The following is a 14,517-nucleotide window of genomic DNA, read 5'->3' as shown; positions in this document are numbered from 1 at the left end:
CAGGAATGAAGTGGCTTAGGTGAGAACATCTGGGGCAACTGTGTTGAGCAGATGGAAGAAAAGAGAGAGAATGAAAGTTTCTGAATGCAGGGCTCCTGTGGTCACTGGCTAGTTAGTAGGTCACTGTGAGCTATTAACGGTATTAGGAGAAGGTGTGTTTCCAGAATTTTCACCTGTTTGCATGGGGAGGAGTAGAGACTAAGAGCTGGATAGAGGGGCTGTTACCCAAGCTCGGGGTCTTGAGGTAAGATGCACCTGATGCAGAGTGGAGAGAAGATGGAGAGGAGGCCTCCTCCATGGGAACTGTGAAATGGAGTAGAAAAGGGAAGCAAGTTGTCTGAGTGGGTAGGAAAGTTGAGATGGAGGAGGAAGTTGGATGACTGAAATATCCAGCCTGGTTGGTACCAAGACCAGTAATAGGAAAACTCCTTCTGACATGGCTAACAACTGGTATTCAGTATTTTCCGAATAAGCAAATATGCCACGAGTATCCACAGTTTCTTAAAATCAGCCCTGGACATGCAGTTTTCATCATTGTAGTTAGAAACATACACATTCTGATGCTAATAGGAAAGAGAAGAATCTTTTTAATTTACTTCTACTGTGTCTAAAATGTGATTTTCTCTACTAATTTTTAAAGTCAAAATTATATAAATATTATCTAAATGACCTAGGGTTAGTGCAAAAGTCTCCTTAGGCTGTCTGGAGTTCCTTAAATATGTACTTATGGCTCTGTTTTTTTTTTATTTATATATATAGGAGTGGAAGTGTTAGTGGACTGACACTTAAACTGATCCGAACATCTGTCTCCGAAATGTTGGAAACCCTCTCAGATGACGATTTTGTCAATGTTGCTTCAGTAAGTATAAGATGACTGCATTTTTGCTGAATTAATTCTGTAATTTATATCCCCCCCCCGGATTTTAAATACTTCATAGTGTTTTATCATTGATAGGCTGAGATATGTTGATCTATTATAAGACTATGTTACTGAGCTGCCCTATTCTCCAAAAACTTCCATGCTGAGATCCTTTTTGAATGTCTAAGGCTTTACCTAGGAGAGAAGCAATTAAAGTAATAATGAAGACAAAAACACTGCCGATAATCTCCCTTTACTCAAAGGAGCTTGAACAGATGACGTGAACCCCTCTACTCACTGACATTATTGTAACCCCTAATAAGTAACAACTTGGAAGGATAATGATATGGCAATTTTCTGTTTAATACTCATTGTTTTTTACACTGGACACATATCCATGATGCATTATGGTTTTTAAATTGAAGTATAATTAAGAAACAATGTTATATTAGTTTTGGGCATACAACGTACTGATTCAGCGATTCTCTCCATTACTCAGTGCTCACAGTGATAAGTGCAGTCACCATCTGTCACCATACAATGTTATGATAATATTGTTGACTATGTTCCCTGTGCTGTACTTTTCATCTCTGTGACCTATTTTTTTTTATAATTGAAAGTGTGTACCTCTTAATCCCCTTTATCTATTTTACCCATTTCCCCCCTACCCACTCTCTTCTGGCAACCACCAGTTTCTTCTTTGTATTTAAGAGTCTGTCTTTTGTTTGTTCATTTTTTTTGTTTTTTAGATTCTACATATATGTGAGATTATATGGTATTTGTTTCTCTCTACCTGGCATTTCACTTAGCATAATACCTTTTAGGTATATTCATGTTGTCCCTAATAGCAAAATGTCACACTGTTTGATGGCCGAGTCATATGCCATTGTGTGTGTTATGTGTGTGTGTATCTTGCATTGTCCTTATTCATTCGTCTTTTGGTTGATACTTGGGTTAATTCCATATGTAGGCTATTGAAGATAATGCTGCAACGAGCATAGGGGTGCATATATCTTTGAATTAGTGTTTTTATATTCTTTGAGTAAATACCTAGTAGTGGAATTACTGGATCCTATAGTTTTCTGCTCTTAATTATTTGAGGAACTTCCATGTTGTTTTCTGCAGTGGCCACACCAATTTACATCCCCACCGATAGTGCATGAAGGCTTCTTTTTCTCCATGTCCTTACCAACTTCTTGATACTTTTTTTGTCTTTTTCATGTTAGCCATTCTCACAGGTCTAAGGTGATAAAAAATTGCAGTTTGGATATACATTCCCTGATGATGAGTGATATTGAGCATCCTTCCATGTGTTTGTTGGTCATCTCTATGCCTTTCTTGAAAAATGTATTCAGGGCTTCTGCTCATTTTTAAATAGAATTGTTTGTTTTTTATGTGTGATTTTTTTTTTTTTTTTGAGGGAAGGGTTTTGGATTGTAGAAGCTATATGTTTTGGTGTTAATCTCTTAATTGGATATATCATTTTCAATATCTTCTCCCATTCAATAGGTGGCTTTTTTGTTTTGTTGTTGGTTTCCTTTGGTGTGCAGAAATTTTGTATTTTAGTTTAGTATCAGCAGTTTAATTTTGCTTTCCCTTACCTGAAGAGGCATATCTAGAAAAATATTGCTAAAGCCAATATCAAAGTGATTATACCTATATTTTCTTTTAGGAGTTTTATGGTTTCAGGTCTCACATTTAGGTCTTAAATCCATTTTGAGCTTATTTTTGTGTATGGCACAAGAAAATGGTCCAGGGATCCCTGGGTGGCGCAGCGGTTTGGCGCCTGCCTTTGGCCCAGGGCGTGATCCTGGAGACCCGGGATCGAATCCCACATCGGGCTCCCGGTGCATGGAGCCTGCTTCTCCCTCTGCCTGTGTCTCTGTGCCTCTCTCTCTCTCTGTGACTATCATAAATAAATAAAAATTAAAAAAAAAAAAAAGAAAATGGTCCAGTATCATTCTTTTATTCATTGTATATTCTTGCCTCTTTTGTCATTGATCAATTGCCCCTATAAGCAAAGATTTCTGGACTGTTTTGTTCCATTGATCTATGTGTCTGTTTTTGTGACAGTGCCATACTGTTCTGATTACTTTGTAGTATATCCTGAAATCTGGGATTGTGGTATCCCCAGATTTTTGTTCTTCCTCAAGATTGCTTTGGCTCTCCAGGGTCTTTTGTGATTCCATATAAATTTTAGTGTTATTTGTTCCAGGTATGTAGAAAATTCCATGGATAATATGTATCCTACTAATCTTTGTAATTATAATACTGTATTATGTATTCAAAGTGTTATTTATTAATGCAAGAACTAGTACATATGTCAGTGTGCTATTTTAAATGTCACATTTCCCAAGAACCGTATTAGACCTTCTATGCATAGCTAAAGAGTGTGAACTCTGAGGCAAATAAAACAGGACAAAATGAATTTTACCATTCCTCATTTCAATTCATAGAATGTAGGCAAGAAATCTCATGACCAGGGGCACCTGAGTGGCGCAGTTGGTCATATGACTGACTTTTGGTTTCAGCTCAGGTCATGATCTCAGGGTTGCGAGATTAAGCCCTGGAATGGGCTCTGTGCAGAGTCTGTTTAGGACTCTTTCTCACTCTCCCTCTGCCCCTTTCCCTCTTCCCACCCCACTCTGTCTCAAATAGATAACTAAATTTCATGACCATTTACTGGTGGATATAATTTCACATTTCAAGTGGTTATATTCGCAGAGATGAATGTGAACAATTTGCGGTGAAGTCATTTTGTATTGAATATAAAAGAACAGCTCTGTCCCTGAAATCACATGGGAGGGGGAGAAATTAAAACAACTTCCCTTCCCTGGAAGGGCACCTCTAGGAACAGAGTTGTCAGGGGAAGCACATACAATCTCTATGTTAACCAGGGCTCCATGTAACTAAATGTATGATGTTTATAAGAGGAAAAAGACTTATAACCAAAATGCTTTTAGCTGGATGTCACTGGTTAAAGATAGCGAAAGAACCCAGGATCGAGGTGACAAGACTTCCTAGATATGTCCCATGGGTAATATATGCAAGAAAGTCTTCAAAACTCTTTTTGAGACTTCTTTTCATGTGGGCCACATGTGTGTCTCCAGCATGGTAAGGTATGACTGAGTCTTTTAGTTTCTAAGGCTACCACAACAAAATACCATGGATTGCATAGTGGAAACTACAGAAGTTGATTTTCTCACTGTTCTGCTGGGTCAGTTTCTCCTGCTGCCTCCTTCCTTGGCTGGCAGATGGCAGCCCTATTGCTGCCTTAGGTGGTCATCTGTCTGTACATGCCCATTCCTGGTGTCTCTTCTACTTATATAGACACCGGTTCTATGAAATTATATCCTTATCCTAGTAGCCTAATTATGACTTAACAATCTCTTTGAAGACCTTATCTTTTTGTTTTGTTTTGTTTTGTTTTGTTTTGAAGACCTTATCTTTGAATACTGTTACATTCTGAGCTACAAGGAGTTTGGACTTTAACATATGAATTTGAGGGGATACAATTCAGCCCATAATTCCTGGGGAAACACTCTCCAGGTCTAGATCTTTCTCTGCTTTCCCTTAACCTTTAGCAATCCTTTACCTTGTCTGTATCTGTGGTATTATTTAGTAAAACTTGATACTGCATAAGATCTGATTCATGCCAGTCTCAGTTAACACTCTGCTCAGTGTGTGAACTCACCATGTACTCAACAAAATGTGAACAGGTCACATGTAATGCTTGGTGTCTCAAATGATCAGAAAAGTAGTTATTTGGTTTGATTTGTACATAAAATTATCATTCATTACAAAAGCATAACAAAAGATAAAGATGTCAAAAACATTAAATTTGGTATGGATTTGATCTATCTAATGAAATGTTTATAAAGCCAGCAGATATTAAATATAGTCAGTATCTTAAACTGGCTTCTTCTCTCATGGATTCCAAGGTGATAATTTATTTGGGACAGGATCCCAGGAAACACTATCAGCGAAGGACTGTGGAATTGTGTCAAGAGAAGGAAGGTGGAACCAGTTAAAGGATCTCAACTTCATTTAAAGGAACTTTATCATCCTAAAGAATCCTAGAAGCTTTTTAGAATATGAATTTGAAAGTTCTTCTGCCTGAAGACCAAGGAGCCAGGCTTTTAAGCACCAGCCTTTCCCATTGGAGGGCAGAATAGATTCTGGCCACAAGAAGGGAAACTGAGACCAAAAGTTGTCAGTAATGATAGATAGAAAACTGACCAGTGTCCACTATATCCAGAACTGATCCTTAAATATGGTGACTGGTTACAATTTGAAACAAAACAAAACAGACAAGAATATATCAAGAAGGTGGGCTGCTAATGTTAGACCAAGTTCATAATTTATATTTATCTGTTTTCTCCTCTAATACCCTTTCTAATTTCCCTGCACCCTTGCCCAACTCCAGTGCCAGTGGCTTGTCTAGTGGAATGGCCCGACCTTTAAACCCAGACGCCTGTGAATCCATGATCCCTGTATGTCTGTTGCACGGTGGCTCCCGCAATTGTCCACAGTCTTCACCCAGCTTGGAAGTGCTTGGATGAGTCCGCTGAGTTTTATGCTTGGTTCTCCTTTCCCACATTACGTAGCAACGGCCTTCAAGGCCATCTCCTTGTCAGCTGGAACTCTGCCAGGAGATGTATTTTTTTCTTGCATGTTGGTTTTACTGGCTTGAGAAATCCAAAGTATCCAGAGAGTAGCTATAGATTTAGGTTTAGTGAAATTCTTACTGTGACCCAGGTAGGAGCACCACCTGACCTTTACACCCTACATGGCACGTAGGACATTTGTGTTGAGCCAAGCCTATTCAGAAGGTATAGGGGAATGTGGAAGTTCACTGTTCACAGTTGCATCTACCCAGATGTTCTGTACTTAGGTTCAGTCCCATATTTGCCTGTCATTGCCCTGACTTTTACAGAGAAACCAGAAAAGGCAATAAATGCAGCCTCCTTTTTAATTATGCGACTCTGAAAAGCACATACTATGCCCAAATTTGAAACGTGAAGCCATCTTGATTTCCCACTCTACGCCCAGAAAAATTTATTACTGGTCTCAGCTCCTGTATATTAGCTTCTTTATATTAGTTAATTTCCTTACATCATTTATGGTTCTTATTTACCATAAAGATATTTTTGTCAACTATACCCTGAATTTTTTATTAACTATATACTGTTGTTCAATTATTTCAGAAAAATCATGAGTAGATTTTCATGTTTGAAAAGTCACTGAATGATTTTAAGTGATCTTATTATTCCAGCCAGAGATTTACCCTTCAGAAATCAGTAGATCTACCAAGATCTAAGGTAGCTGTGTGTTCATTGTTTACCGTATTTGTGTATTGACTTTCAATGAATCACAAGTCGTGGGGAATTTTTAGTATTATTTTTCTAAATGCTGCTTTTGTGACAGAAACTATTCTCTGTGTTTTCTGTGATGACTCATTTAGTCTTTACAACTACATTGTTTGGTTGACACTACTACCATTCTTAATTTTACAGATAAAGAAACAGAGTTCTAGTATCTTTTCTAAGGGAAACACAGGATGCGAGCACGGGCATCTTTGTGAGTCTATGTGTAACCACAAAGTTGTGTGGCTGAATGAATGCTAGGGAAAAATAACATATATTTACTAATTTCGTTGTGAAATCTGAATATTTAAATCAAACTCCAAAATACTAGAATTGTTAGAAATTCTAAGAATATGATTAGGTTATGAAAGCAAAGAAATTGTTTTTAAATCTACATTTCTTATTCATTTTTATTTTTATTTATTTTTTTTTAATTTTTATTGAAGTTCGATTTGCCAATATATAGTATAACACCTAGTGCTCATCCCATCTAGTGCCCGTCACCCAGTCACCCCAACCCTCCCCACCCACCTCCCCTTCCACCACCCCTTATTCGTTTCCCAGAGTTAGGAGTCTCTCATGGTTTGTCTTCCTCTCTGATATTTCCCACTCAGTTCCCCTCCTTTCCCCTATAATCCCTTTCACTATTTCTTATATTCCCCGAATGAGTGAAACCATATGATGATTGTCCTTCTCTGATTGACTTACTTCACTGAGCATCATACCCTCCAGTTCCATCCACGTCGAAGCATATGGTGGGGATTCGTCCTTTCTAATGGCTGAGGAATATTCCATTGTGTACATAGACCACAGCTTCTCTATCTGCTCATCTGTCGAAGGACACCAAGGCTCCTTCCACAGTTTCGCTGTTCTGGACATTGTTGCTATGAATATTGGGTGCAGGTGTCCTGGCGTTTCACTCCATATCTCTCTTTGGGGTCAATCCGAGCAGTGCAATTGCTGGGTTGTAGGTTAGCTCTATCTTTAACTATTTGAGGAACCTCCACACAGTCTTCCAGGGTGGCTGCACCAGTTCACATTCCCACCAACAGTGCAAGAGGGTTCCCCTCTCTCTACATCCTCCCCAACATTTGTTGTTTCCTGTCTTGTTAATTTTCACCATTCTCACTGTGTGAGGTGGGATCTCACTGTGGTTTTGATTTGTATTTCCCTGATGGCCAGTGATGCGGAGCATTTTCTCATGTGCTTGTTGGCCACGTGTAGGTCTTCTTTGGTGAAATTTATGTTCATGTCTTTTGCTCATTTCATGATTGGATTGCTTGTTTCTTGAGTTTAATAAGTTCTTTCTAGATCATGGATCTTAGTCCTTTATCTTATATGTCATTTGCAAATATCTTCTCCCATTCTGTAGGTTTTTTAGTTTTGTTGACTTGTTTCCTTCGCTGTGCAGAAGCTTTTAATCCTGATTATGTCACAGTAGTTCATTTTTGCTTGTTTCCCTTACCTTCATAGATGTATCTTGCAAGAAGTTGCTGTGGCCAAGTTCAAAAAGGATGTTGCCTGTGTTCTCCTCTAGGATTTTGATTGATTCTTGTCTCACATTTAGATCTTTCATCCATTTTGAGTTTATCTTTATGTCTGGTGTAAGAGAATGATATAGTTTCATTCTTCTGCATGTGGCTGTGAAATTTTCCCAGCACCATTTATTGAAGAGTCTGTCCTTTTTCCAGTGGATAGTCTTTCCTGCTCTGTCGAATATTAGTTGACCATAGGGATGAGGGCCCATTTCTGGCTCCTCTATTCTGTTCCATTGATCTCTGTGTCTGTGTTTGTGCCAGTACCACACTGTCTTGATGATCACAGCTTTTAGTACAGCTTGAAATCCAGCATTGTGATGCCCCTGGCTCTGGTTTTCTTTTTCAATATTCTTCTGGCTATTCAGGGTTGTTTCTGATTCCACACAAATTTTAAGATGATTTGTTCCAATTCTGAAGAAAGTCCACGGTATTTTGATAGGAATTGCATTGAGTGTGTAAATTACCCTGGGTATCGTAGACATTTTCACAATATTAATTCTTCCAATCCATGAGCACAGAATGTTTTTCCATCCCTTGTGTCTTCCTCAGTTTCTTTGAGAAAGTGTTCTGTAGTTTTTAGGGTATAGATCCTTTACCTCTTTGGTTAGGTTTTTCCTAGGTATCTTATGCTTTTGAGTGCAATTGTAAATGGGATTGACTCCTTAGTTTCTCTTTCTTCAGTCTCATTGTTAGCATATAGAAATGCCATTGATTTCTGGGCATTAATTTTGTATCTTCCTACACTGCCCAATTGCTGTATGAGTTCTAGCAATCTTGGGGTGGAGTCTTTTGAGTTTTCTATATACAGTATCATGTCATCTGCAAAGAGGGAGAGTTTGACTTCTTCTTTGCCAATTTGAATGCCTTTTATTTCTTTTTGTGGTCTGACAGTTGAGGCTAGGACTTCTAGTACTATGTTGAATAGCAGTGGTCAGAGTGGACATCCATGTCATGTTCCTGATCTTAGGGGAAAGGCTCCCAGTGTTTCCCCATTAAGAATGATGTTTGCTGTGGGCTTTTTGTAGATGGCTTTTCAGATGTTGAGGAATGTTCCCTCTGTCCCTACACTCTGAAGAGTTTTGATCAGGAATGGATGCTGTATTTTGTCAAATGCTTTCTCTTCATCTAATGAAAGGGTCATATGATTCTTGTTTTTTCTCTTGTTGATATGATCTATCACATTGATTGCTTTATGAGTGTTGAACCAACCTTGAATCCTGAGGATAAATCCCACTTGGTCATGGTGGATAATCCACTTAATGTATTGTTAGATCCTATTGGCTAGTATCTTGGTGAGAATTTTTGCATCTGAGTTCATCAGGGATATTGGTCCATAATTCTCCTTTTTGGTGGGGTCTTTGTCTGGTTTTGGATTCAGGGTGATGCTGGCCCCATAAAATGAATTTGAAAGTATTCTGTCCCTTTCTATCCTGCGGAAGAGCTTATTAGAATAGGTATTGTTGCTTCTTTAAACATTTGATAGAATTCCCCTGGGAAGCCATCTGACCCTGGACTTTTGTGTCTTGGGAGGTTTTTGATCACTGCTTCAATTTCCTCCCTGATTATTGGCCCGTTCATGTTTTCTATTTCTTCCTGTTCTAGTTGTGGTAACGTGTGGTTTTCCAGAAATGCATCCATTTCTCCTAGATTGCCTAATTTATTGGCGTATAGCTACTCATAATACATTTTTAAAATAGTTTGTATTTCCTTGGTATTGGTTGTGATCTCTCTTCTTTCATTGATGATTTTATTTATTTGAGTCTTTTCTTTCTTTCTAATAAGGCTGGCTAGGGGTTTATCTATCTTATTAATTCTTTCAAAACTCCTGGTTTTGTTGACCTGCTCTACAGTTCTTCTGGTCTCTATTTCATCGAGTTCTGCTCGAATCTTTATTATCTCTCTTCTGCTTGGTGTAGGTTTTATTTACTGTTCTTTCTCCAGTTCCTTTAGGTGCGAGGTTAGCTTGTATATTTGAGTTTTTTCCAATGTTTTGAGGGAGACTTGTATCGTGATGTATTTCCCTCTTAGGACTGCTTTTGCTGTATCCCAAAGATTTTGAACGGTTGTATCTTCATTTTCACTAGTTTCCAGGAATCATTTTAATTCTTTCCTAATTTCCTGGTTGACCCTTTCATCTTTTAGCAGGATGCTCTTTAACCCCCACATGTTTGAGTTTCTTCCAAATTTTTTCTAGTGACTGAGTTCTAGTTTCAAAGCATTGTGGTCTGAAAATATGCAGGGGGCAATCCCAAACATTTGGTATTGGTTGAGACCTGATTTGTCACCCACTATGTGGTCTATTCTGGAGAAAGTTCCATGTGCACTTGAGAAGAATGTGTATTCAGTTGCGTTCAGATTGCAAAGTTCTGTATATATCTGTGAAATCCATCTGGTCCAGTGTATTATTTAAGGCCCTTGTTTCTTTGGTGATGTTGTGCTTAGAAGATCTGTCATTTACAGAAAGCACCGTGTTGAAGTCTCCCAGTATTAGCATATTGTTATCTAAGTATGTCTTTGCTTTGGTTATTAATTGAGTAATATACTTGGCAGCTCCCACATTAGGGGCATAATATTCATGATTGTTAGGTCCTCTTGTTGGATAGACCCTTTAAGTATGATATAGTGTCCTTCTTCATCTCTTACTACAGTCTTTGGGATAAACTTTAATTTATCTGATATAAGAATTGCTACCCCTGCTTTCTTTTGAGGACCATTTGAATGGTAAATGTTTCTCCAACCTTTCATTTTTAGGCAGGAGGTGTCCTTAGGTCTAAAATGAGTCTCCTATAGGCAGCATATAGATGGGTGTTGTTTTTTTATCCAGTCCGATAACCTGTATCTTTTGATGGGATCATTTAGCCCATTCATGTTCAGAGTAACTGTTGAAAGATATGAATTTAGTGTCATCGTATTACCTATGCAGTCCCTATTTTTGTGGATTGTTCCTCTGGGTTTCCTCTTTCTTTTACAGAGTCCCCCTTAATATTTCCTGCAGAGTTGGTTTGGTGGTCACATATTCTTTCAGTTTCTGCCTATCCTGGAAGTTAAGAATCTCTTGTCTCTCACTGCTTTAAGAATTTCCTCTTTTATCTTTGGAGTTTGCAAGTTTCACTATTAAATGTCAAGGTGTTGAATGGTTTTTATTGATTTGGCGGAGGGGGGGGGTACCTCTCTAAATCCTGGATCTGAATGCCTGTTTTCTTCCCCAGATTAGGGAAGTTCTCAGCTATGATTTGTTCAAATATACTTTTCGCCCTCTGTCCCTCCTGGCATTTTCTGGAACCCCAATTATACGTAGATTCTTCCTTCTAGGCTATTATTTATTTCCCTTAACTTTTCCTCATGGTTTCTTAATCATTTGTCTCTTTTTTCCTCTCTTTCCTTCCTAGTCATCAACTTGTCTTCTATGTTACTCACTCTTTCTTCCACCTCATTAAACCTAGTCATCAGGACATCCAGTTTGGATTGCATGTCATTTAATTGAGTTTTAATTCTGGCCTGATTAGATCTAAATTATGCAGTAGCAAAGTCTCTAAATCCCCTTATGCTTTTTTTCCAGAGCCACCACTAGCTTTATAATTGTGCTTCTGAATTGGTTTTCTGACATTGTATTGAAATCCATATCCTGTAATGCTGTGCCAGAAAGTACTGTTTCTGCCTCTTTCTTTTGTGTCAATTCTTCCTTATACTTATTTTTCTCAGTGCAGAGTGGCTGTATGAGTGGGGTGAGTCAAGAATATCAACCACAACCTAGTAAAATACACCCTAGATGATTCTGATGAGGTCAGAGACCAGAAAATGAAAAGGAAGATTAGAACAAAATAATACAAAAGGACCACTAAAGTGAAAAACAAATCCTAAAACAAAATAGTAAAAAATAAAAGGCCCAAAATCCCAAAGATGGAAAAAAGAAAAAGTAAAAAAGAATAGAAAACAAAAGTAAAGAGGAAAAAAAGAAAAAAAGGGGGGACACTGGGAGATGGTGGTGGTGAAGAAGTTGTAGTGGAGGGAGAATGTAGTCTACCTGAGATGTCCCAGCGGATGATCCTCTGAGTGTATTTTGTTCTGTATATTAGAAGTTGTTCAGTCCCAAATTTATATAAACCAGCAATACTTGTAGAGAGCCCCACAGTGACCACTACAACATAAAGGAGATAAAAGAGGGGGGCAGAATGGGAAGGGAGAGAGAAGATAATCTTGCAGAATGAACCAGCTCGGTGTTCCCCTGGGTTCTGGGTTAATGCTCGTCATGTTTTAGAAGGTACTAACTTCTGCCATTGTAGAACAAAATGAGACCAGAAAACAAAACCCAAAAGAGAAAACTGTATCTCGTATATCTCCAAAAATTAAATTGAGTATGTTGAAGGGAATCCAGAAGTGAAAAATATATCTAAGACCTGCAATTGAAGAAATACGGGGATCCCTGGGTGGCTCAGCGGTTTGGCGCCTGCCTTTGGCCCAGGGCGCGATCCTGGAGACCTGGGATCGAATCTTACATCGGGCTCCCGGTGCATGGAGCCTGCTTCTCCCTCTGCCTATGTCTCTGCCTCTCTCTCTTTCTCTCTCTCTGTGACTATCATAAAAAATTTAAAAAAAAAGAAACTTTAAAAAAAAAAAAAGAAGAAGAAATATGAAAGCCCCTGGAGCTTTCCAGCGCTGCTGGGTCAAGAACTCGCTCTTGCCCCATCCTTCCAGCTAGTCTCTGGTGCTGGGAGGGTGGGGGAGGAGGGGGCGGGAGGTGGTGGCTGCTCTGTTGACTCTCAGGTGTGTGCACCTGGGGAGATGCCCCCCCCAGGTGCCGGGCTCAGGGGGAGCTGTGGACCCGTGAGGCCTCTGCCCCCCCCCAACGACTCCCGCCCTCTCCCCGTGGTGACCCCGGGACCTGGGAGTGCCCCTGCCCCTCCGCGTCCTGCCGGGCTCCCCGCGGTCTGGGCCTCCTGGCGGGGCTCTCCTGTCCCCCACCTTGCCCTGTAGCCCGGCTCCTCCTGGGGTCCCCCCTCCTCGATTTTTTTTTTTTATTCCCCCGCCTCCGACCTGGTTGGCAGCCGCAGCAGGTGCATGTGGCTCAGGCCATTGTCCCCCCGGGCGGCCCGGCAGGTGCGCAGGTGGCGTGGTGTGGCCTGAGGGTGGGGGGGTGGGGAGTGGGGGGCTGAGCTGAGGCCCCTGCTCTGCCACCATCTATTATTAATTTTATTTTTTTTATTTTTATTTTTATTTTTTTTTATTATTCATTTTAAAGAAGAATGTTTTGTTTTGGTGGAGGGATTCTTTTAGTAAATGCTTCCATATTTTGGCTTGAAAAAGCACATACGGATTAGATTATTCTGACAAAATTTATATGTTTATTTTCTTTCTTCATCCTTTATCTTTGCTTCTGTCAACTTCGCATGCTCTTATTTGCATTTATATAATATTTAATGTCAACCACATGAACTGTATAATTCAGAAGAGATTCTTGAGTTTTATTAGTTACCATACTATATTTGGGGGTGCAACATGCCTGAAATTGATACATTTAAGGAGAATTAATCATTATACATCGTTTTGGGAAGAGAAAAGCAAAAATATACTTTTGTCTTTAACAGCTAGGCCTTTCTTAATAAATAGAAATTGAGTAATGGGATGGAGATTCTAAGGCAAAACCTTCAAAATATACTTCTTTTTTTAAATTTTTTTAAAAATTTATTTATTTATGATAGTCACACAGAGAGAGAGAGAGAGGCAGAGACATAGGCAGGGGGAGAAGCAGGCTCCATGCACTGGGAGCCCGATGTGGGATTCCATCCCAGGTCTCCAGGATCGCGCCCTGGGCCAAAGGCAGGCGCCAAACCGCTGCGCCACCCAGGGATCCCCAAAATATACTTCTAATGTCCTGGTGCGTGTGTGCATGCATGCTATAGGTGTGCACGTGCACACGGTTGCATGTATTTTTCTCTCTTTTTTTCTAATCTATTTATTTTTAAATCTTTTGCCCCTCTTTTTGTCCCCACTGAAGGTGTTGGAGAGTCTGGGAAAGAAACGACAGGCCGCCGGGCCCTGGGGAAAGCTGGGGGAGGCAGGGAGTGGCCCGGCAGCTGTGCCCTCACCCCCGCCGGAGGGTTCGGGTGCTGCTGGCGGGAGCGCACCCAGGCTGCCGAGCCGCCCCCCTGAGCCCTGCAGCGGCCGCCCCCCCCCCCCCCCCCGCCCCACTGGCGCGCTCGCCGCCCCCTGCCCCGCCCGGCCCGGTGGGATCCTGACGTTGGCGCGGGGCGAGGAGGGGGAGCGGGCCAGGGTGCCCGGGGCGTGAGCCGTCGGCACCCGGATATGGGCAGCTGCTCCAGGCTCCGCGCACCTCCTTGCCCAGGACCTGGGTGCAGGGGCAGGTGTGGGGGTGCCGGGAAGGGCTGTCGTTCCCGTCCTCTTGGAAGGCTTTCTGACTTGGGGTCCTTATAGTGTGGCCCCTGACACGCAGAGGAAGAAGCAGTCGCAGTACCTCTGAGAGCATCCGCTGTCAGCTGTGGGACACAAGTGTCCATACCCACGGCCTGCTCGAGGCCCAGCGGCCAGTCGGTGAGCAGCAGCCGGAGGTGACAGGTGCACACGCAGGTGCCGGGAGCGGTGCGAGCCGCAGCCAGCGCAGCGCCGGGCCGACGTGGGCACCTGCTGGGCACCTGCTCCCGAGCTCACATCCGCTCGCGGCCGCTTCCCCCTCCCCGGCCGCCGCCGCCGGATGCCTGCAGAACAGTCTGGAGATGAAGCGCAATCTTTGAGGCTC

At 41.1% G+C, this 14,517-nt stretch overlaps 1 protein-coding gene across 8 annotated transcripts in view; it reads left to right on the top strand.

Moving 5' to 3' along the window:
- The window catches only part of CACNA2D1 (calcium voltage-gated channel auxiliary subunit alpha2delta 1), a 476,780-nt gene that overhangs the window by 360,605 nt on the left and 101,658 nt on the right, over nt 1-14,517 (top strand). For all 8 annotated transcript variants that reach the window (XM_025449554.3, XM_025449559.3, XM_025449557.3 and 5 more), the window contains exon 10: nt 760-859. In XM_025449554.3, the coding sequence (XP_025305339.1) occupies nt 760-859 (100 nt within the window). The remainder of the gene's footprint in view (nt 1-759; nt 860-14,517) is intronic.

Source organism: Canis lupus, chromosome 18 (genome assembly GCF_003254725.2).
Source record: "Canis lupus dingo isolate Sandy chromosome 18, ASM325472v2, whole genome shotgun sequence".
Lineage (NCBI taxonomy): Eukaryota > Metazoa > Chordata > Mammalia > Carnivora > Canidae > Canis > Canis lupus.
This window is presented reverse-complemented; position numbering and strand designations above follow the sequence as displayed.